This window comes from Nuphar pumila, chromosome 12 (assembly GCF_984573655.1).
Source record: "Nuphar pumila chromosome 12, dmNupPumi1.hap1.1, whole genome shotgun sequence".
NCBI classification, from domain to species: Eukaryota; Viridiplantae; Streptophyta; class Magnoliopsida; order Nymphaeales; family Nymphaeaceae; genus Nuphar; species Nuphar pumila.
Genome location: NC_143260.1, coordinates 96,329,637 through 96,355,274, shown reverse-complemented (window position 1 = coordinate 96,355,274; position 25,638 = coordinate 96,329,637). Strand labels below are relative to the sequence as shown.

At 39.6% G+C, this 25,638-nt stretch overlaps 1 protein-coding gene across 1 annotated transcript; it reads left to right on the top strand.

Moving 5' to 3' along the window:
- The first annotated feature begins 219 nt into the window (after positions 1 to 219).
- On the top strand, positions 220 to 11,111 carry LOC149821239 (protein NRT1/ PTR FAMILY 2.6-like). Its single transcript, XM_089982737.1, has 4 exons — positions 220 to 384; positions 469 to 686; positions 8,077 to 8,606; positions 10,133 to 11,111. Exons 1-4 carry the CDS (start codon positions 264 to 266, stop codon positions 10,941 to 10,943), a joined length of 1,680 nt encoding a protein of 559 aa, XP_089838863.1. The 5' UTR covers positions 220 to 263; the 3' UTR covers positions 10,944 to 11,111.
- The last annotated feature ends 14,527 nt before the right edge of the window (positions 11,112 to 25,638 follow it).

The window sequence follows — 25,638 nt, the reverse complement described above, 5'->3', positions numbered from 1 at the left end:
TTAAGAAGTTTCCTGCGTAATTATTCCTATCTTAGACGATAGCTGAAAACATCCTACTTTATCATTTTGGTACGATTATGGGAAAACTACTTTACAACTATATACCCAGGACTAGTTATTTCATCAAGTACACGTGTTGTCATACTAGGACCTGACCTCTCATACAAATAGAGGTTGCTCTCCTTTGTTTCGGGTCTCAATTACTTAGTCATCAACATCATCCTGCTCTTCTAAGTTGTAAGAGCTAGCTACCATTCTTCAAAATGGCAACCAAACAGCCTGAAACAGGTGGACCTGACTCACTTGCCATTGAACATCCTGGTGACGATGCCTCACAATTTAGCCTGAAAAGGGGAGGCTGGAAGACCTTCCCCTTCATCATAGGTGAGTTCAGTTCCAGCATCATTAGCTCATGCTTTTTACGTGTTTTCCTATGAAAGGTGATGCATGTTTGTGCACATGCTGCAGGAAGCTCTGTCTTGCTAAGCCTTGCTGCCAATGGTGCATTTGCAAACCTCCTAGTGTACCTCGTTGAACAGTTCAATCTCAACCGCATCACTGCGGTGCAGATCCTAGGCGTATTCAGTGGATCCACAAGCATAGCCCCTGTTGCCGGTGCCATCATTTCGGATTCTTATCTAGGGTGCTTCTTAATTATCCTGATATCTTCCATCATCTCTTTCATGGTTGGTATTTTTTTTTTTTTGAGGATTTTTTTTTATTAAAAGACAAACAATGGCAGATACACGTAACAGGAGTCTAGCAATTAGCTCAAATGCAAAGAGGTCAAGGAGAACCTAACTAATCCGGCTAGATACATAGGCACGCCTTGAATAAAGAAGAACAAAGTCAAGCACAAAGCACACGTCTTGTTCAAACTTAGATACAAAGGCTTTGCGAGGTTTCTTGGAGGATTTGCCCATTCTCCATACTTTTCTTTATAAGACATACAAGTGCAATTGATGTGTGTTTGATACCTATAAGCAGCGAAGTTGCTTTTGCAGAAAGTATTGCTTTCTAGATGAGCCATTCTCACTGGAACACGTTCAAGGCCTCGTCTTGGTCACCTAGACGGAGTTGATGGTGATCAAATTCTAGCGATGAGACATAGAACTTGCCAGATTCTCCTATTTTAGTAGCAACCCGTGACTATAAGTTATCGTCATGTACCAACGCCTGCTAAGTTCAGGAGATCCTATCACGGCCTACTGGGATCTTTTGGAAACCTTGCACCTTTGACTTGAAGCGAAGCAACTTCGTGAAAATCGGCATCAAGCTGAACAATTTTTCGTGATTAGGGTCATTCAGCCAACAGTGCTTTAAATTGATATAGCTGAGGCAGTAATGAGCGCACCGTCCATCTTGAAATAGATCGGATGCTTAGTCTTGCACAGCAAACAGGAAAAGCAGAAACAGAACTACCTGTGTCTATTTGAAGAAAGAAGCACAAAATCTATCGGAATGCTGTGTGAATTATATGAATATACAGGACTACCACACTTAAGTTTTAAATTCATTCATGACAATAAGCTTAGGACTAAACACATTTTGATCCATGTTGATTTAGCATATTTGAGCCAAGAGATACTCAGTTTTCGAAGTCGGATGGAGGGTTCTTTGGTAAAACTGAAGCATCCAAATTCCAGCTTCCATTTAATATCATCATATGAGCTTCCTTTAGTATATATTCAAAGGGCTTGCCATAGCCAACTAAACAGATTCTTAGTTGTCCAACATCTTGAGATTTCTATGTGCCTGACGTCATGCTTAGGTTGGTTTTTGTATACAAGTAGAAGCAGGGTATTCGATGCCAAATTTCTGGTTATTTATAGTCTTTTTTTAAATGACAGTCATGCCATGTTCTTTTGGAATGTAATTATAAAATTTGTCAAAACATCTATATTTTTTTTCAAAAACAAAACAAGTGTTAGGTACATGCTCTCTCTCTCTCTCTCTCTCTCTCTCTCTTTGAAAAAGGTTGATCGCTATATAAAAAAAGGCGAAGCACGTTATATGTTACCCCCCCAACAGGGCATCTCATGCTCGGGGGTCCCAAAAAGCACCACACATTTAAGCATGTGTGTCCCGTATCCCCATGTTTGTTAGCATTAATTAGTGTTGGAGTTTGATGCAATTGCAAAGACTTAAGTACCCTCTCCTCCATTGGTGCAAAAAAAAAATGACGATTCTAGAAAAGGAGTAGTTGTAAAGACTTAAGTGCCCCAAAGATAATTATTTAAGACTCAGTCTCTGCATTGTAAGATTATCCGAGAAAGAAATCTCCCCTCGAGGAGGCCATGAACATCAACCCTCTCACTCACTCACTCTCTTCTCTTTCTGCTTCTATGCACATCCAGCAGAAGATTCTACATTGCTCCATCAAGCACCGGCTGACCTGCACATTGACTGTTGTGGAGCCTGATTCAGAGTTTTTACCCTTACAGAAGGAGGGTTTGGGGGCTCCTCCCAGTGTGGGTAGCATCATTCAACTAAATGAGTTGTGGATCCTGATTCAGAGTTTTTACCCTTACATGAGAGGGGTTTGGGGGCTCCTCTCAGCGTGGGTAGCATCATTCAACTTAAAGAGTCGTGGAGCCTGATTTAGAGTTTTTACCCTTACAGAAGAGGGGTCTGAGGGCTCCTCCCAGCGTGGGTAGCATCATTCAACTTGATGAGTTGTGGAGCTTGATTCAGAGTTTTTGCCCTTACAGGAGAAGGGTTTGGGGGCTCCTCACTGTGTGGATAGCATCATTCAACTTGATGAGTTGTGGAGCCTGATTCAGAGTTTTTGCTCTTACAGGAGGGGGGTTTGGGGGCTCCTCTCAGCATGGGTAGCATCGTTCAACTTGATGAGTTGTGGAGCCTGATTCATAGTTTTTACCCTTACAGGAGGGGGTTTGGGGGCTCCTATCAGCGTGGGTAGCATCATTCAACTTGATGAGTTGTGAAGCCTTATTTACAGTTTTGCCCTTACAAGAGGGGGGTCCGGGGGCTCCCCCCACAGCGCGAGTCCAGAGGGGGCCGTCCCTGGCGAGGGCAGCGCCCCCCAGGCCAATTTTTTTTTGGGCCTTGTATAATTTTTTTATTTTCTTTCTCTCTTTTAACTATCGAAAAAGAGCAATAAAGGGATTTATAGTGTCTTTCGCAAATCACTATAACGATTTGTAGTATTACTCATTAAGCAAATTGCTGTAAATCGCTACCCGAATTAGGACCAACTTGTCATGGTCATATCTCCCTAACCGGAGGTCATATTCCAAATCCGTAAAAAATGGTGTCTTCGTTATTGAGTCTAGTTTATTATTGTAATTTTTTAGTGATTTCTATGGTAATTTTATTCCCCATTTTAACTAAAAATCAGACCCCTATTATTCTATGTTGTGCAACCCAAAAACACTACAAATCGCTATAATGATTTGCGGAAGACAATACAAATCGTTGTTGAAAGACCAGATAACACTATGAATCACTACAGGGCTTGTTGGAGACCCGAAAACACTACAAATCGTTGTAGAAAGACCCGACAATACTACAAATCACTGCTGGAAGGTCGGATAACACTATAAATCATTGTTGGGCTCGTTGGAGATCTGAAAATACTACAAATCGCTATAAGAAGGTCCGACAATACTACAAATCGTTGTTGGAAGACTGAACAACACTATAAATCGTTGTGGGGCTCGTTGGAGACCCGACAACACTAAAAATTGTTGTAGGGGAGTCATTGAAAAAATCATGGGAAAGAAACAAAAAAAGTAAAAGAAAAAAATCATGGGAAAGAAAACGCTTTATTGCTCTTTTTCGATAGTTAAAAGAGGGAAAGAAAATAAAAAAATTATACAAGGCCCCCAACGAGCCTCCCGCCAGGGGCGGCCCCCCCTGGACCCCCACCCGCTGAGCGCGCAGCGGGACCCGTGTCGGGGGGAGCCCCCGAACCCCCTCATGTAAGGGCAAAAACTCTAAATCAGGATCCACAACTCATCAAGTTGAATGATGCTACCCACGCTAGGAGGAGGCCCCAAACCCCCTCCTGTAAGGGCAAAAACTATGAATCAGGCTCCACAACTCATCAAGTTAAACGATGCTACAGTCAGTGTGCAGGTTAATCGGTGTTTGATGGAGCAATGTAGGATCATCTGCTGGATGTGCACAAAAGTAGAAAGAGAAGGGAGAGAGAGTGAGAAGGTTGATGTTCATGGCCTTCAGGGGGGAACTCTTTGCCTCCCTTGATTTCTTCTCTAGAAAGAGAGGGTTTTACAGTGTTTTACGGAGAAGGAAGAAGAAGAAGATGACGATGAAAAGTTTAAACAAACATTTTTTATGGCTCAGGTTCGTTTCGCTGGATGACCATCGGATCGCCGGCTCACCATCGAATCGTCGGCTCACCATCGCGCCGGATCACCATCGGCGAAGCGATTAAGGTTTTTTTCGCTGTGTAGACTTTGAAGAGTCAACATCATCCTCGACTTTCTGGATGGAGGACATGTTTGTCATTTTTTTGAACCATTTGTTTTTTCTTTTTTGAATGAAGGGCATTTTTGTCATTTTCTCAAACCGTCATTTTATGAAAAGAATAGCAAGAAAGGATACTTAAGTCTTTGCAACTACACCAGACTCCAATGCTAAGTGATGTCAACATACACGGGAATATGAGCCCCATGTGCTTGTATATGTGGTGCTCATTCAGACCCCCGAACATAGACGTGGGATTCAGTGAATCATCGGGGGAGAACATACACCACCCTCTCAAAAAAGGTATATATATATAGGAAATAAAAATATAATATAATATAATAGTTACCTAAAGCTATTACATGCTATTTATATCTCTCTTCTATCTACGTCTCTCTTTCTCATATTTCTCTTTAAGAAGGTAATAAATAAAAAGGTTCTCTCTCTTATCTTCCTCTAATAAAAAGGTAATAAATGTAATATATCTAAAACTAAAATGCCATACACCCTTTCTCTCTCTCTACACGTCCTAACCCCCTTAGCCAAGCTATGGGTAAACCTACTAAAACTAGGTTTACAATTATTTTCTCAAATAAAAGTTTTACTTTAGTGCAAGTGTCTTCCCTGCTAAGGCATTCCCAAGGTATGTTTACTCTATTTAATCTCATACAAATCTCTCTCTCTCTCTCTCTCTCTCTCTCTCTCTCTCTCTCTCTCTCTCCACATGCTTTGAAAGGAAGCGGATCAGGTCATGCTGAACATGAGCGATTTTGCTCATGCGGACATCTTGGTCATCCGATATGCATTTTAAAAAGCTCAAAAGTCAACAAAACCACATGGCATTCATCCAAAATGCAAACAGACGGCCACAATGTCAGCATGAGCAAAAACACTCATGTTCAGCATGACCTGATCTGCGCCCGCTTTGAAAGGTATTCATTATAAGTTTTCTGCATAGGCTTGTTTTTTGGTTTTTGCTTTTGTCAATTGTATATGATTGTATGACTAGTGGATGGATAATGTTTGTATGGTGGCCGTTTGGGTGGAGAGGGTGTTGTGTGTGCGCTCCTGGAACACTCACTGTAGCTACAATGCATGTTCCGGGGTCCTCACTGAGCGTCGCGTGGCGCTCAGTGGGGTGTAGGGGGAGCCCTACACTGCCGTACACCAGCCTGCAGGATGTATGGTCATGTACGTGTCCCCCGTACACCCCACTGAGCGCCACTCAGTGGGTACCCAGGAACACGCACTGTAGTGCGTGTTCCTGGGGGGAACATATAACCTGCCCGCGTTTGGGTGTAGTGTGGTTATGCTTGCTGTGAAAATGAAGAATAGAAAGACCCATGCAACTGTTTTTCCTGCTACTACTGTTGTGATTTGTGGATAGAGTGCTTAAAAGATGGTCGTTTATATGGTGTTATATACGATCATTCTTTGCTGGTCATATTTATAAATTTTATATTATATGTGAACTTGAATTTCTAGTTAACGAGTGTTTCTTCATGATGGTCGTTTTCTTGATGTTCTGTGGGTTCTTACATGTTGGTCATTTGCACAGTGCCGGTATCCTATTATGTAATTTTTTTTTTAAAGAAAAAGATTATATTCATCAGATTGGAAGGATTACATCGTAGAGTGACGAGATGTCACTCTATATAGCAATTACATCCCAAGATCAAGAAGGGAAGGCTCAAACATGTCTGGCCACTTGAAGCGAATTCTGAGGCTCAGCTCACGTATAACTGTTTTGGCTATTATGAAGCAGTTCCGGTGGTCCTCCATATGATGCCTAGCATTATGTTGCATCCAGATTAGGCTCCATAAAATCAACATGAAGCATAGTCAAGCAAAGACAAATTTTTTGCCTCGTTTTTAAACGTTCGAAGCGATCAGCAGCTCCCTGAGATCAGTCCCCAAGCTCCATTGGGGAGAGGATGAGCGCCATACTCGACTTAAGCATTCCCATGAGAATGGAAAGTCCCAAAAACGGTGTCTTGATGTTTCCTCCTTTGTACATTGGATGATATTTCTCCTTACAAAATCAATATTTGTAAGGATTCGCTGCACTGCACACCTTTCGTCTTGCGCAACCAGCCACCAAGAGGAGATCATGTCTAGGGGTGGCAAAATCTGATACGACCCGCCAACCCGCTTTTTAGCCCAGTTCGGGTTTGGCTTAAATGGGTTTGTGTTGTAAATGGGTCGCGACCCGCCTAACCCGTTTATTAAACGGGTCGGGTTCGTGTTAGGGGTATGCCAACCCGACTGACCCGTTTAATAAACGGGTTAGGCGGGCAGGTCAACCCGTTTACCCAAACCTGACGCCAACCCGTTTACCCGACCCTGACCCGCCCGCCAACCCGTTTACTCGAACCCGACCCACCAATCCGCCCGCCAACCCATTTACCCGACCCGACCCATTTATTAAACGGGTTAACCGTGTCATGTCGGGTTACCCGTTTAATAAATGGATAGGGTTCGTGTTTGCCACAGCCTACCCGTATAATAAACGGGTCGGGTTCGTGTTAAGGTATGCTGACCCGCCAACCCGACCGGATTGCCACCCCTAATCATGTCCTTGAAATCGGGTTTGCAAAGCCCTCGAATTAAATTCGAATCGGAATCGACCCCTTCCCTTCCGCCAACCGGTAACAGTAGGAAGTAAAAATTAATAGTAGCAATTTTGTTTTTCTTTGCTTTTTTGGCTGATTCTGACTTTCGTTCTTGTGGGACTATAAAGATGAGTGTGGGACTATAAAGATGAGTACAAATTCACACCAGTGGTTGCATGCGTGTTTCGTGCACGGGTGCATACTGAATGGTCTGAATACATGCATAGATGATGATTTATGTGATCATGCACGTGGTTGTAATACCTTGCCATGCAAAATAATCTTGAACGTGGGGTCGGCCCATCCCCCAAAACACATTTATCCGGTAAAGGTTTAGAGCTTGTTTCTTTTATAAATTACTTAAAAGGTAAGCACGTTTATTTTATCCCAATTAGGAAATTATAACTCATAACACCATAGCAGTTCATGTGAGTGGGTCCTCGCCTGCCAGCCAAACATTCCAAGGATCGGAATTCGGAACTGAATTTTGTAGCACAATAGGATATGGATATATTGATACAAAATCCATGAAAACACCATCTTTTATCTTAAGGGATTGGTCGTAGCTGACATTTTTGGCTGGTCCATGTACGTCTGCATCTCATGTTCTCAATTAACATGGTCAGTCCACTGGATCCAATTGAGATGGTCAAATTAACCTAACCCATTTTCTAATCATATTAAGATCCGGAACTGTGTTGAGGGTGGAACTGCATCAGGTTTTGACTGCTAAAGTAATATATATATATATATATATATATATATATATATATATATATATATATATATATATATATATATATATATATATATATATATATATATATATATATATATATATATATATATATATATATATATATATATATATATATATATACTCTTCCTTGGACGGGCCATTCTACTTAGTACTGATGTAAAAGTCTTTTCATTGTCCATTTCTTTTTATCTTCTTTGTAATATTATGACAGGAATGACTCAAAAAGCTGACTGCAATCTTTGAACATAACAGGGCCTTATCCCATTAACTCTGACAGCAATATTACCGTCGCTTAGACCGCAACCATGTGCACCTTCGAGCAGCTCATGTGAACCTCCATCGGGTTTTCAGTATGCAATCCTCTACGCATCATTGGCTCTGGTTGGTGTTGGCATCGGAGGCACTCGATTCTCAATAGTCACGTTTGGGGCGGACCAATTTGGAGACCCCAAGAGTCAGCAAGTTTTCATCAGTTGGTTCTTCGTTGCGTATTATGCATCAATCATCCTAGCCGGCACTGTAGTTGTGTTTGTGCAAGATAACGTTGGTTGGGTTTGGGGTTACGTAATATGCTTAGCAGCTAATGCCATCAGCGTTGCTATGTTCCTCCTCGGCAAATGGCACTACCGAGATGTGAGGCCTCAAGGGAGTCCATTCACCGGCATTGCACGAGTTGTGATTGCAGCTATCCGAAAGCGGAGGGTGGAGTTGACAGAAAATGTGGATGCCTACTTTTATCAAGATGATGTGGCCAAATTATGTCCAGTGACTCCAAAATTCAGGCATCACTTCCCTTTCTTAATCTCAACCCAATTTTCACACACACACATATATATATATATATATATATATAATTGGTCTACCCTCTATGAGTTGAGCATGGACTTAGTATAGTATAGACCACTTCAAAAGGTCCTACATGTAGAAGTGTTGCCCATACACCACATATCAGTGACACATGGTGTTTTGAGCTGCCTTAAGAGATCGTTCACGTTGACAAACAAAACTCTTGAGATGTGGCATCCTCATCCCTTTGGCTAAACTTGTTAGACATTTTGCTTATAACCCACTTGTTTTTTTCTATGGGCCCGCCCCCTACAAGGTAATAAAAGAGTTTTCTGTCCAAGCTGTCACCCTCACTGTCGCCAACTTGCAACTACTGGCATTACCTAACAAGGGTCTTCAAAGACTATCAAACGGCCATTTCTAAGTGGCATATGAAAATTGTCTCACAGTTGGTGGTTGAACTTGGTTAGCATAAAAACTGTTAATATAAGGATTAGTTCTTGTTTGTTTCATGCATTTTTCATATAAAACAAACATCAAATAGTGGGAATAAAGTGCTATGTTGGCACAAGTAGGCTCCAATTTTTTTTCCAACTACCACTTTTTTTATATGTATCCTTTCATACCTCCCTCCTCCTGTGAAAGTATTTTCATGCAAAGGCTGAGCTGGAAAGATTTTTTAAAAGTCTTTGAAAGGCCTTTCCTTCCATGGAATGAAACAAACAAACCTACTATATAGCAGGGTTGGACAGATTTTTTTTGAGGGTCAATATGGTAGAAAACCCTGATGCGATTAGAACACAAGAACCCTGGATTATAATGGTGCGACCCCGATTCAACCCTATGTATGGTTGAATTTATTTAATTTTTTTTTTCAAAAGCCGGTTTCATATAGAAAATTTTATATAACAAAAAGGACAACATTGTATTTATTCAAAAAGGTAAAAAAACAGGACTTTAATGAGGTTAATTTTGTTTTATTCTTTTTTGTGTTGTCGGTATATCTCAACAATGACTTACAATGCGAAGTGCTCCGAAAAGTAATATTTTAGGTGTATGTCATCCACCAACTAGACTTTAAACTGTCCCAAATGTTCTTTGGAGAAAAAGATATATGTTGGTTGAACGAACCAAGCTTAACGTTTGATTAGATTTTGGCACTAGCGCATGTTTGAGTTGCACCAGCGTATCTTAGGAAATTTGTCTAGGTCCAACACATCCATAGAATTGTCATGCATGTATCTTTTTTTTTTTTTTTTGAACTATTAACTTGCAATGTTTTAGAATGACAGGGTGCAAAACTTGGATTTTCAGGAACTCCAGGTTTCCAGGTTTTTGGCCAAACCACACTTTTTTCCGATGGTTTTTTATGTTCAGATGATAAAAAAAAAACTCAAGGATAAAAAGGGTCACTTTCTCACCATGCTGCCACCGGAAACCAGCTGAAAAATGGTTGCACTGGCACTACATATCTTTCTTGCTGATCTTTATTTGATTTTGCTTGTTCTGTGTTATCAAGCAGGTGCCTGAACAAAGCAGCACTGAAAACAGAGGGTGACACCAATTCAGATGGAACACTGGCAAAACCATGGAGACTATGCACCACTCAACAGGTAGAAGAACTCAAAACCCTCGTCAAAATACTACCAATTTGGTCCAGCGGCATGTTCCTCAGTATTCCTATTGGGGTCCAAATCAGCCTGACCGTTCTCCAAGCCCTCACCATGGACCGTCACCTGGGCTCACACTTCAGAATCCCAGCTAGCTCATTCATTATCTTTTCTCTTCTTGCCTCAGCCTTCTTCATTGCTTTACTGGATCGTGTTGTCTACCCACTTTGCCGAAGTCTATTAACGCGGTCGCCCACTCTGCTTCAACGCATTGGTGCTGGCCATGTGCTCAACGTCGTTGGCATGGCCGCCTCGGCTCTAGTTGAGGCGAGGCGGCTGCATATAGAACACAGCCATGGGCCCACAGACCAACCCAATGCGATTGTGCCTATGTCTGCCCTTTGGCTTGTGGTTGGACTTGCGTTTGTAGGTGCTGGTGAGGCGTGCCACTTCCCTGCTCAGGTGAGTTTCTATTACGAAGAGTTCCCTGAATCACTTAAGGGCACCTCAACGGCGATGATCGCTGTGATCATGTCAATAGGATTTTATGCAAGTGCTGCTGTGGTGAAGATATTGAGGAACTCAACTGGTTGGTTGCCAAGTGACATTAATCATGGGAGAGTAGACAATGTGTATTGGATGCTTGGTGCGGTAGGAGCTTGCAACTTTTGTTACTATATTTTATGTGCTAAGCTGTACAAAAGACAACCCTTCAAGCATTGAACAATTTATGCAACTGAAGAAGTGATGCAAGCAAGGGGAATGTGGTATCCTATCCTCTTCCACAACTGCAGGTGTCTAAAGAAGGAATAGTTGATAAAAGAGTTCTTCAGATAAGTGAACTATGTTTATGTAACACTTCCTCCAATGCTATGGTTACTCAATTCACCAAAAGTTTTAGGAGGTTATTGCATATGCACAATAAATTATGATTGCAAATAGCACACTTAGCAATAATCTCTGTTTATGATTATAATCTCTGTTTATGATTGCAAGTCACCAAAAGTTTAGCAGGTTGCTTAGTGTGCGCTTGATTACTCCTGATGCCAAACCCAAGATGATCTCTTGGTATCTTTTTACCTTGATTGGAAAGTTGGGGTTAGGCAGATTCCTTCCAAATATACTTGCATAAAAGAATAATCATAATCGTTATAAGCATTGTGGATCAAAACTTCAGTATTTGATGAGTGTAAGTATGAGAAAGCTGCCCCAAAGGGGTTTGGCCTAGTGGGAGTGGGTCTATGCCACTACGAAGGTGGTCTAGGTTCAAATCTCATGGGTGTCACCCCTTGCACAAGCTGAAGCCTATGACTCCCTGGGATCAATTAGGGGTAAGCCCCATGGAGTTTTATGCTGCCAGGACAGTGACCATAATTCCGGCAGGCAGGGCCAGCACAGCTAGTCTTTGTTCTTAGGGGCAGTTTCTCCGTGTAAATATCAAAAAAAAGGGAATGAGATAAAATCCAACAAATTTGATTGTTCTCTAAGCTGATTTAATGTTCTATTATTTGAGAATTTGGATGGTGATAGAAATTATTATTTTTTAATCTTGAATTATTATTTTTTCTTGATGTATTATTTATTAAATACTTGAAATATGATGGATTTGTTAAATGGTTGCAATAGGAATATGAATTGTGATTTTTTCTTGATGTATTATTTATTAAATGCATGCAACATGATACATTTGTTAAATGGTTGCACTATATATGATTCAATTTTGAGATTAATAGATAAGTTTTAATGTTATCTACTCATGTTTATATTTTGGTAAATTTAAGGAAAATATAATTACATTTTTCCTTTCCGTTTGATTCGTATTTGCTTCACTCAAATTCTAGGTTGCTTTTCTGTTCGTTTTCCTTTTCGAATCTTGGTTCACTTCCAGTTGGCTTCTCTTCTCACTTCTAAGACGATTGTCGTTTTGCTTTCAAGTTTTGCGCTTATTGCTTTTAAATGTGGTTTTTAAAACTGGTTTAGACTGTTTGTACCTTTGGTTGGACACACACACACACACACACACACACACACACACACACATATATATATATATATATATATATATATATCAAGAGAGAGAGAGAGAAGGGGGGATGGTCCTTCCATTTTTTGCATTTGGTCTCATTAGGACCCTCAAAAAATCATATTTTCAAGTGTTTTTTGCTTGATATGAACCATTAGATGTGCTTATCATTGTTTTCTCAATAGAGAATACATGTTCGATTAAGATTTTTTATGTGTAGATGTATATAGGTAAAAATATTAATGGTTGATAATATGCTAAAATTGATGATAAAATGTTGACATTTTTACATCAAATCAATTTGAAAGAAAGCTCATTTTTTAATAGTTCAGATTCAGCGAAAAACACTTGAAAAAATGATTTTAGGAGGCCAAACCTAATGAAAATAGTACTAGGACCATCCCTCTTCTGATATATATATATATATATATATATATATATATATATATATATATATATATATATATATATATATATATATATATATATATATATCACTACAACAAAGCAGTAGATTAGCGACGACCACATTCCGTCGCTAATCTGTCGCTACGAGGCATAGTGACGGATTAGCGACGACGAGGCGACGGTATGCTTACGTCGCGAATTTTTTGACGCTAATTGGCGACGGATTTATTCCGTCGCCAGGTCCGTTGCTAATTGCGACAGACTAACAAACGCTGTATTCCGTCGTCAATCCGCCGGTACTAAACGACGACCATGGCTTGGCGACGGATTTACGTCTGTCGCTAGATTTATATGAATAGCGACAGATGGTTCCGTCGCTAATCCGTCGCAAACACGAAAAAAAATTTAAAAAAAAATATTTGAAAATTAAATGCCGAGAACAGTACAATTTATATTTCATGTACAATTTATATTTTCTGTAAATAAAAAACAAACCACACAAAAAATTCCATATAAAAAGAATCTACAACAATTAATCGTTCCACCTTAAAATTAACAAGTTTAATTATATACAATTCAGCAATTACAATTAGGAAACATAAAAAAATAGAACTTCTTCAACACAGTTCTCTAATCATCACCAAGATTTTGTGCGTCTTCTTGTTCATTGCCTTCATCTGTCCCTTCAGCTCCGCTACGCTGATTATCGCTATCAGCCTACACAAGAAAACAACAATCAGTATTGATAAACAAAATATAATAAAATAAATTACACATTATATGTGATTCTATCATGTGCTCATGTGTGTTCTAAGGCAATAAAAAAACTCTATATGTGATTCTATCATGCTCATATGTGTTCTAAGGCAGGCAAAAAGTTATATATGTGATTCTATCATGCTCATATGTGTGCTAAGGCAGTCAAAAAATTGAATATGTGATTATATCATGTTCATAGGTGTTCTAAGGCAGCTAGAAAAACTCTATATGTGATTCTACCATGCTCAGATATGCTTTAAGGCAGACAAAAAACTATATATGTGATTTGATCATGCTCGTATGTGTGCTAAGGTAGTCAAAAAATTTGAATATGTGATTCTATCATGCTCATATGTGTGCTAAGGCAGTCAAAAAACTGAATATGTGATTATAACATGCTCATATGTGTTCTTAGGCAGTCAAAAAACTGAATATGTGATTATAGCATGCTTATATGTGTTCTAATGCAGTCAAAAAAACTTTATATGTGATTCTATCATGCTCATATGTGTTCTTAGGCAGTCAAAAAACTGAATATGTGATTATAGCATGCTCATATGTGCTCTAAGGCAGGCAAAAAAAATTATATGTGATTATAACATGCTCATATGTGCTCTAAGGCAATAAAAAAACTCTATATGTTATTATAGCATGCTCATATGTGCTCTAAGGCAGGCAAAAAACTTTATATGTGATTCTATCATGCTCATATGTGCTCTAAGGTAGGCAAAAAGTTATATAAGTGATTCGATTATGCTCATATGTGTTCTAAGGCAGGCAAAAAAACTTTATATGTGATTATAGAATGCTCATATGTGCTCTAAGGCAATAAAAAAACTCTATATGTTATTATAGCATGCTCATATGTGCTCTAAGGCAATAAAAAAACTTTATATATGATTATAGCATGCTCATATGTGCTCTAAGGCAATAAAAAAACTTTATATGTGATTATAGCATGCTCATATGTGCTCTAAGGCAATAAAAAACTCTATATGTTATTATAGCATGCTCATATGTGCTCTAAGGCAGGCAAAAAACTCTATATGTGATTCTATTATGCTCATATGTGCTCTAAGGCAGGCAAAAAGTTATATATGTGATTCGATTATGCTCATATGTGTTCTAAGGCAGGCCAAAAAACTTTATATGTGATTATAGCATGCTCATATGTGCTCTAAGGCAATAAAAAAACTCTATATGTTATTATAGCATGCTCATATATGCTCTAAGGCAATAAAAAAACTCTATATGTGATTCTATCATGCTCATATGTGTGCTAAGGCAGTCAAAAAACTGAATATGTGATTATAACATGCTCATATGTGTTCTTAGGTAGTCAAAAAACTAAATATGTGATTATAGCATGCTCATATGTGTTCTAAGGCAGTCAAAAAAACTTTATATGTAATTCTATCATGCTCATATGTGTTCTTAGGCAGTCAAAAAACTGAATATGTGATTATAGCATGCTCATATGTGCTCTAAGGCAGGCAAAAAATTATATATGTGATTCAATTATGCTCATATGTGTTCTAAGGCAGACAAAAAACTAAATATGTGATTATACCTCAGAGGGACCTGGAATCGAAGATCCCCTTTCCAGATGAGCGGCCTTGATCTCATTTCGGAGAAAGGGGGCGACAGTGTCATGGAAGTAGTTATTCAGTGATTCTGTAACGATCTGGCGTACATAATCACCGGAAAGAATAGTCGGCTGCTTGGAGCTTATGTCGGCGTAAGAAGTCGGTGAGTCGTAACTGGAAGAAGCAATAACTGGTAAAGTGTTCATATTACTCCCAAACCCGAACACGCGACCTTTTTTGGGTTCACCTGCTGCAGTCACCCATGCTGTAGGATCAAATGATGGATGCTAAGTAGCGTCATCGCCATATCGCTCTACCATCTGTTGCTCATATGCCTCCTACAAAATAATATTTAAAGTATTCATTAATAATTAATGATAACATTATGATAACTTGTATATATATTGCAATGATTATTAATAGAATAAATACATATCGTTGTCGTTCTCGCCTTCTCTGATACGAAGACTCCCGTGGTCTTTCGTTTATGTGTTTCAACAAACACATCCTTATATGGTACACTGCCTCATTTTTCTGCTTCCTGCGAAGTTAAATGACAAAAGATTTAGTACACAAGTTTGCAACAATACTTATAAAATTAATATTATATATTGATGAGTTACCATTTTCTTCATGTGGCTCCCAAATGTCTTAGATCTACCTGTGTGTAGATGGGCTTCGGGTATCTTCGATCGATTTTGTGCAGCCTTCGCAGAGCAATTTCTAAATGCATTTCCCGCCCACTTATCGCACATTTCATCCCAGTAATCTCTCCTGATAGTAATAGGGCCATGGCCCTTCCATAGTAATGGATCATCTACTACGCCAAATGTTTTTTTTTCTGCAGTCTTCATAGTGTGCAGCATGTCTGCAAATCGATTGGCAGCCACCTTCTGCCATACCTTCCTTGCATCATTTTCTTCCACCGTAGTTGCGAAGCGATTCGAAGCCTACAAATATTTTCAGAAAGTTAGTAGACATTACTTAAATAAATTAAATATGAAACACATTAACTATGAGGAACAACTGTATACCATGAATGAGGACCACAATCTGTCTAACACCTCCTTTGGGTACTCTTTCCATTGAGCAACCGGTCCTGGTAGATGTTGAAGAAGTGAATTCCTAATCTCCCGTACTACTTTTTGTGGCTCAAACCTCATGTTGCACATGAATTGTTACACAGTAAATATCAATATAAAATATTTATAAGATATGCAATAATTGAAAACAAAATACTTACGGTCGATTATCGATATACACTATTCGAATGAGTCTTCTTGTGCCAGCCTGAGAAGACCCTGTTTCCTGTGTTGGCTGTTGACTTGTGTGATCAACTGGTGTAGGTGGGTCGTGTACAGGCGCAACATCATCTATAAAAAAATACATTAGAAATTCTCAGAATGCGCATTTGAACTAATCAAGCATCCAATTAGTTATATGATATACCTATCACAGGAGCCCGTGAAGATGAAGGCTGAGCCTGGCTACTACTGGATGAGCGACCACTATAACCTCCACGAACCATATTCTAACAAATAACATATGTCATACAATACATTCAAATAATTCACATCAAGTATTACAATGCATTCAAGTCATTCACATCAAGCATTGCAATGCATTCAAATCATTCACATCAAGTATTACAATGCATTCAAGTCATTCACATCAAGCATTGTAATGCATTCAAATCATTCGCATCGAGTATTACAATGCATTCAAATAATTCAAATCATTCACATTAAGTATTGCAATAATTCAAATCATTCGTTGCATAAATTATAATACATTCAAATAATTTAAATCATTCACATCAAGTATTGCAATGCATTCAAATCATTCGTATCAAGTATTACAATACATTCAAATAATTCAAATCATTCACATCAAGTATTACAATGCATTCAAATAATTCGTATCAAGTATCACAAAACATTCAAATAAAATTTTTAATCATTCACATCAAGTGTTGCAATACAACTCATGCATTCGCATCAAGTATTACAATACATTCAAATAATTCAAATCATTCACATCAAGTATTGCAATGCATTTGAATCATTCGTATCAAGTATTATAATATATTCAAATAAAATTTTTAATCATTCACACCAAGTATTGCAATACAACTCACATCAAGTACTGCAATGCATTTAAATAGAGGTTTGTAGTATAAGATTTTGCTCACTAGCTTGAGAATTCTTTCTCGTCACTAGTTTGACTTTCTTCTTCTTCTTCTTCTTCTTCTTCTTCATTGTTTGCCCATCCACTTGGTACATCATTTGAATCACATTCCTCTTTGAATGTTTCATCGGCCAATGAAAATATGACATGCATATCATGCGCAACATCGTGACCATAAGCGAAGTCATAGACATCATCTGATTGATAGTAATCGCTGTCTTCAGCTAACTCATCTTCCTGTAACTGATCATACTCGGGGTATAGTTTGGACTTCACCTTGCAAACTGCCCACCATTCATTTTTATCTAACTTTTTTATACTCGGATATGAAGTATAATAAACTTATTGAGCTTGCGAGGCTAATATGAATGGTTCATATGTTCCAAACCTGGATTTATGATTCACCTCCACAATGTCTGAAGCTTTGTTGAGTCTTGTTGCAGTTGGATCAAACCAATGACACTTGAATAAAGTTACCCTGTTATTCATGCCTAAGTAAGTCAACTCCATTATTTCCTCTATAACACCGTAGTAATCATGTTCATTTTCACCGTAGTTGCTACCCTTGACACACACGCCACTATTTATCGTTGATTTGTTTATACCGTAATCTTTTGTATGAAATCGATAACCATTTACGATATACCCGTTGTAGCATTGCACAACTTTGGTCGGACCATTTTCTAAATCACATATTCCTTGATCTTTAACACCACCATGGTGAACCTACGCACAGACATAAACAATGATTGTGATCACGATCAATTAAGTAACTTAGTGTTGTTTATAAGTACAAAATTTATGTTAGCTTCTTTACCAACTGTTTCAACCACTCCACAAACTTAGTTTCACGTTCTTTTTGTACTTCTGCATCAGTGAGATATAAAACTTCGCTTTGCAACTCCAGATCAAATCGTCTGCAAACCACAAATACTTATATTACCGAGCCATGTATTCACATATAGAACATAAAAGGATTTATAATTGAGTTGCATATACATATACTTACTTGATGTATGGGTCGATCGCTGAGCAATTAAAAAAAATATAGATGTGTGTTGTATCTTGCTCTCGATCTGTCAGTAGCCTTGATCGGCAACTACCAAATGCATGCCCAAGTGGTTGAAATATCGACAGCTTGTCAGCTACAGTTACTTGTTCTCCATCATCGTTACGGGGCGGGCATGTGTAACATGTTGAAATATGAGGTTCGAAGTACATAGATGAGAAATTTGAAATCTCTTCTAAAGTGTACGCCTCACAAATAGAGCCTTATACTCTTGCTTTATTACGAACCTTTTTTTTAGGTCGAACATGCATCTGACAAGAATATACATTTCAAATTTTAAATATCTGACATTAAAGAGACAAATATAAAAAAACATATACCTTTCAAATGGGTACATCCATCGATATTGCACAGGGCCACCAACCCTTAGTTCATATGGCAGGTGTATAATCAAATGTTCCATAACATCGAAAAATGCTGGCGGAAATATCTTTTCTAGCAGACAAACAGTGGTGATGACATAGTCTTCGAGATTCTTTACATCTGATACTATGACTTCCGATGCGCACAATGTTCTGAAAAATTCACTCAACTCAGACAATACCCCCCATATAGGTTTGTCTAACATATCATGGAATGCTAGGGGTATCAATCGTTGCATAAAGATATGACAATCATGATTCTTCAACCCATATAACTATCCATCGTCAATCTTCACAGCTCGAGCAATGTTAGAGACATATCCATCTGGAAATCTCAGTTGTCTCAACCATTGACATACATGTTTTATTTGATCAGGTCCGAGCACGTACTTTGCCTTTAGTTTCAGTACTTTGCCATTATACTCTTTGAGTTCCAATTCCGGTCTTTTACATATTAATTTTAAATCCATACGGGCCTTTGGATTATCCTTCATTTTTTCTTTAATATTCATTACTGTATTGAACACATTATCAAACACATTTTTCTCTACATGCATCACATCCAAATTATGTCGTATCAATAGGGTCGGCCAATACGGTAGTTCCCAAAAAATAGATTTCTTCGTCCAATTGTGATTCTTTCCAAATCCACGGAAGGGTGTAGGACTGCGGGCATCTGTTAATACATCTGGAAAGTATCGCAATCTTCTTAGAATCTCTATGCTAGACAATCTTGAGGATGGACCTTCTGTTTCAGTTGTGTCTGCTTTAAACACATTCTTTTGTCGTCGGAACAGATGATCGCTGGGTAGAAATCGACGATGACACTCAAACCAGCAAGGCTTCCTTCCATGCCTCAATCTAAAAGCTTTGGAATCCTCCATGCAGTACGGACAAGCCAACCTCCCAAGTGTGCTCCAACCATATAGCATACCATATGCACGGAAGTCACTGATTGTCCATAGAACAGCGACCTTCATGTTGAAATTTTGTTTTTTGTGGGCATCATACGTGGTAACACCGTCATCCCACAATACTTTTAGTTCATCAATCAATGGCCTTAAATATACATCAAGATTTTGGCCAGGTGAGGTCGGACCAGAGATCAACAGAGACAAGAAAAGATTTGGACGTTTCATACACAAGCTTGGTGGAAGGTTGTATGGAGTTACAAATACTGGTTAGCATGAGTATGGAGTTGATCTACCCCCAAATGGATTAAATTCATTTGTACATAGACCGAGTCTAACATTTCGCACTTCCATTGCGAAGTTCTGATGAGTACAATCAAAGTGCTTCCAAGCTTCAGCGTCAACAGGATGCATGATCTTGTTTTCATTATGTCGAACTTTATTTGCATGCCATCTCATGTGTTTAGTTGTCCTTAAAGACATATACAATCGCTGCAATCTAGGAGTGATAGGAAAGTAGCGGAGCGACTTGTATGAAACTTCCTTTGATCTCGTGCTACCATTGCCTCTTGTCTTTGGCTTGAACCGAGGATGCCCATATGACGGGCATGATATGTTGTTTTCCTGCTCCTTGAAATACAACATGCAGTGATTTGGACAAGCATCAATCGTTTTGTAACCCATACCTAGAGCGTTGACCATAACTTTCGCACGCTAGAAATTTTGTAGCAATTTCTCATCTTTGGGCAACATACTCTTCACAATCATGCACAAACGGTCAAAACATGATTGACTCAAATTATACTCGGACTTCAAATTCATTAGTTGAAGAACTGCAGACAAGATAGTGTGACTCTCACAACCGTTCCAAAGTGGCTCATCAGCATCTCTAAGTAAATCATAAAATCTACTAGCTGCATCGTTTGGTGATTCTTCATCTATGGCAGTTCTTACATCACTAGAACTCATAGCAGAACCCAGTTCTGTTCCTGCGGCATCAAATATCAAATCCGTATATGGATTATCGTGCACCACATTCACCCGTGCATCAAAATCGTTTCTAAATTCTTCTCCATGAAACGTCTAGTTCTGATAATCACTCACAAAACCCTTCCTGTATAGGTGATGTCTAATGCTATGAGGTTCTACAAATCGATTATTCTTACAAATCTTACAGGGACACCTAATCTGACCTGTAGGATCCACTGTACTGACACTTGTCGTTGCAAATTCAATAAAACTGTCAACACCATCCATATATTCATGCGATAACTCACTGTCCACTATCTTACGGTACATCCATTCACGGTTTGCAGTCATTTTTTTATGAAGTTACGAATAATAGCCTAACAAATTAAAAGAGAACAATCAGAATGCTACGATGAAAAACATATCAAATTTATCATGCAATATATGATGTCATACAATAACAAGAATTTTGATGCATGCATTGATAACTTAATATTTTCATGTGCAAACTATTAATGACACGATACAATAATTTGAAACATGCTTTCATTATACAATTTCACATGGAAGTCATAATCAAATTGAAAGTTGCATGCAAGCATGGACACAATTACATCAAACATTGCAATACATTGTAATCATTCATATCAAACAAATGGCAAACATGTACCTGCACCAAACACACTTCAATATCTCACTAACTACTACCATGCCTAGCATGGACTCCGTACTCCAAAAATAAGAACACTTCAATATACATTAAAATCATGCTCAGCATGATCTTCGAACTCCAACGAAGCAACCCTAAATATCAACAACTAAGTGAGTGTGTGAACAATAAAGTGTTACATCTAATAAATTAAATAACATGTGATACGCTTGCATCACTTACTCACCACGGGTATTTACCCGATTTACATTATTTTTGACACTTACTTACCACAGGTGGCTGAGCACGAGCTGGTTCCGTTAAAAAATCTGCACAAAAAAACATTATTTTAAAATGAAGTCGCCACGAAAAAAAACTGTTCTGGCAAGGGGTCGACTCCCTTGTTGTTTCGGCAGGGGGTCGACCCCCTTACAGAACATAGGGGGTTAACCCCCTTACGAAATGTAAGGAGTTAACTGACCCCCTGTTCGGGCAGGGGTCGACCCCCAGCCTTTCCGTCAGTGAGACGACCCCCTGCCTAAAAAAAAAAAAGAGAAAGGGGGGGGGGGGGGGGGCAGACGAAAAAAAAGGGGCAGAGGGCGACCCCTGCTGGAAAAAAAAACAGGCAGGGGGTCGCCCCACATGCCGAAAAAAAAGGGGCAGGGGGTGACCCCTTGTCGGAAAAAAAAATAAACAGCAAAAAAAAAGGGCAGGGGGGCGACCCCCTGCGAGAATAAAACAACGAGGCAAGGGGGTCGCCCCCTGCCAGAAAACAGAAAATGTGGCAGGGGGTTGCCCCCCCTGCCTCGGTTATTTTTTTTGGCAGGGGGCGGCCCCCCTGCCGGAAAACAAAAAATGCGGCAGGGGGGCACCCCCCTTGCCGAAAAATAAAAAATGTGGCAGGGGGGTCGCCCCCCTGCCGGAAAACACAACACGCGGCAGGGGGTCGCCCCCCCTGCCGGAAAACAGAACACGCGACAGGGGGTTGCCCCCTTGTCAGAAAATACTAACGAGGCAGGAGGGGTGACCCCTGCCGAAAAAACAAAAAATGCGACATGGGGGTCGCCCCCCTGCCGGAAAACACAACACGCGGCAGGGGGTTGGCCCCCCTGCCGGAAAATACTAACGAGGCATGGGGGTCGACCCCCTGCCGGAAAAACTAAAAGGGGCATCCGCCCCTTTTATCAGAAAAAAATGTGTATTTTATCGGAAAAACCTGGGAGACGCCAGTCGGGAGGCGGCGGACCGGGGGCAACAGGCAGGGCGGCAGGCCGGGGAGCGACAGGCGGCGGGCGGTGGGGGCCGGGGAGACGCCGACAGGCGAGATATGGGGCGACAGAAGGGAGAGGGCGGCCGACGGGAACAGCGGAACAACGGAACAGAAAAGAGAAAGAGGGCTCTGATTAGGGATTTACGCGACATTTAGTGACGGATTTAGCGACGACCTAAATCCATCGCAAAGCCGTCGTAAATTAATATAACTACGTAGCGACGAAACTATTCCATCGCTAAATTAGTTGCTCAATAGCGATGGCACACTTTCCCTCGCCAAATCCGTCGCTAAAATACGCGGTTATTATGACCAAACATTCTGTCGCTAAGTCGTCGTTAATTTGCGACGGATTGTGCGACGGGAGCTATTCCGTCGATATTTTCATAAATATTACGATTCTTAGCGACGGATTTGTTTCTCTAGTTAATCTGTCGCTAATTAGCAACGAAAACATTCCGTCGCTAATATCCATCGCTAATCCCCTATTTTCTTGTAGTTTATATATATATATATATTGTGAGTAGGTGCTTGAACACCTATTTGAACATGCTGGCCATCCATCGTGCGCTTGATGGATGGCCAAGTGCAAAAACAAACATGAAAACTCATCAAAATGATGAGTTTCTTCTGCCCAAATGGATTTAGTGGCGCTTTTTTAGCATCACTAACGCTCTGGGCAAAAAAAAATGACCATTAGCAGCGCTCAAAAAGCATGGCTAAAGGTATAAGGGACACATGCGACATTAAAATTTTGTAATACAGGGTGTGTCCTTTATACCTTTAGTCGCACTTTTTGGGTGATGCTAAAGGTGATTTTTTCATCCAGACCTTTAGCGAGGCTCAAAAAGTACCGCTAAAGCCATTCAAGCAAAAAAAAAATCATAATTTTGATGCTATTTTTTTGTGTTGGCCGTTTATCAAGCATGTGATGGACGTCCAGCATGTTCAAGTACCTACTCACTACTGTCTTATATATATATATATATATATATATATATATATATATATATATATATATATATATATATATATATATATATATATATATATATATATATATATAGTAGCATGATGGATGGCCAATGCAAAAAAAAATGTGAAAACTCATCAAAATGATGAGTTGTTTTGCTTGTAATGCTGGTGTGTCCCTTATACCTTTAGCGACACTCAAAAACTGTGAAAACTCATCAAAATAATGAGTTTTTCTTTTGCGCTGACCGCCCATCAAGCGCACGATGGACGGCTAACATGTTCAAATAGGTGTTCAAGCACCTAATGTTCAATCACCTACTCACTACACTCTCTCGCTCATATTATATATATATATATATATATATATATATATATATATATATATATATATATATATATATATATATATATATATATATATATATATATATATATATATATATATATAGAGAGAGAGAGAGAGAGAGAGAGAGAGAGAGAGAGAGACACGTGTTTGATGGGTTTTTTAGGTTTTTTGTTTTATTTTTAAATTTCGACCGTACAAATGCGATTTATATACTTGATTTTATTGGGATCAGCTCTTGAAGTGTTCGATTCGGACACATGGGTGGATTTTTATAAGGTTCGGAAAATCAACGATCACAAATCTTTGTAAATTTTTTAGGCTCTAAATATCATTTTTTCATCAAAAACTCATGATCCAGAAGTAGATTCCTCAAAAATCGACTATGCCTAATATATTTATGGGGTCAAAACTGTGAAAAAACACTACAAGAAACCTGTGGATTAGCGACGACCTAAATCCGATGCTAATCCGTCGCTAAATAGTTTAGCGACCGATTAACGTCAAATTAGAGACTGATAGATTTCATCGCAGAATTTTCGACACTAAGTAGCAACAAAACTTATTTGTCGCTACTTTTGTCGCTAATTTGCGATAGATTAGCGACAGACATGAACCGTTGTGAGTCCTTCACTATTTTAAATTAGTGATGGATACTATCTGTCGCTAAATTTTTTTTTAAAAAAATTACTCCATGCCGACGCGTTCTCCAACAGGAAGCAATTCTTTTTGCACAGGACCATCGGCCCACCACCACCACCTCCCTCTCTTCTGACGGTCGCGCCCTCCTCTCCCTCCTTCCAAGAGGCCCAGCTCTCCAACCCCATCCTTACCTCCTGAAACCCTTCCCAGCCAACCCCTTGCTCCTGGCAGGGCATTACCTGCTCCCCTGACGGCCCCGTCACCTCCCTCAACATCCCCTCCACCTTCCTCAACTCCACCCTTCCCCCACTGCTCTCCTCCTTCACCTCCCTCTAGACCCTCAACCTCTCTGCCACCAGCCTCTCTGGCACCATCGATCCCCCCGAACTTGGCAACCTTCCCCTCCCTCTACCTCCTCGACCTCATCTCCAACACCCTCCTCGGCCCCATCTCTTTTCAACTCGGCCGCTTGGCCTCCCTCCAGATCCTCCTCCTCAACTCCAACCGCCTCTCCGGACCCATTCCCTCCCAGTTAGGCAACCTCTCCCACCTCTGCATCCTCTACGACGCCCGCAATGCTTGTTCGTCGACCTGAAACCATAACCCCCACAAAATCGTTAGGCCGAAAATGGAAAACCATGCTAAAAAAAAACCCACTTACCAAACCCCAGGTGGGACGATTTAAATCTCAGTCGGTTTAAATTTCGAAAGGGGGAGAAAGAAAAATTTTGCGCCCCAGGTGCGACGGTTTACATCAAAAATTGGCGACGGAATTAGCGAGGGAATTTTTCTGTCATTAATTAGCGACAGAAAATTTCTCTCACAGATTCAGTCGCTAATTAGCATTTTTTTAGTGTTTTGGCGACGAAAAAATGTTCTCGCTAATCCATCGCTACTTAGCGACGGATTTAGCGAGGGAGATATTTTCGTCGCTAATTTTGTAAATATTTCAGATGTTAGCGACAGATAGTTTTCTCTCGCTAATCCATTGCAATTTTACGACGGAAAAAATTTGTTGCAAATTTTCATCGCTAATTAACATTTTTCTTGTAGTGAAATCACCGAAAGAGTAGAAAAACCCATCAAACACTTATGGCAAGCACCTAATGTTTAAGCACATACGCTATACAATATATATATATATATATATAGTAACTAGAATATGAGAACTAGAAATATGAGCATTTCCAATACTTTTTTTGCAAATCCATGTGGATGTGCTTGGCATGGTGAATTTGCTAGGAATCAACCATTGGATCATGTTT

Coding starts and splice junctions, on each gene's coding strand:
- LOC149821239 (XM_089982737.1), top strand. CDS start 264: ATGGCAACCAAACAGCCTGAAACAGGTGGACCTGACTCACTTGCCATT. Junction 385..468: donor GACCTTCCCCTTCATCATAG/GTGAGTTCAGTT, acceptor CACATGCTGCAG/GAAGCTCTGTCTTGCTAAGC. Junction 687..8,076: donor CTTCCATCATCTCTTTCATG/GTTGGTATTTTT, acceptor TGAACATAACAG/GGCCTTATCCCATTAACTCT.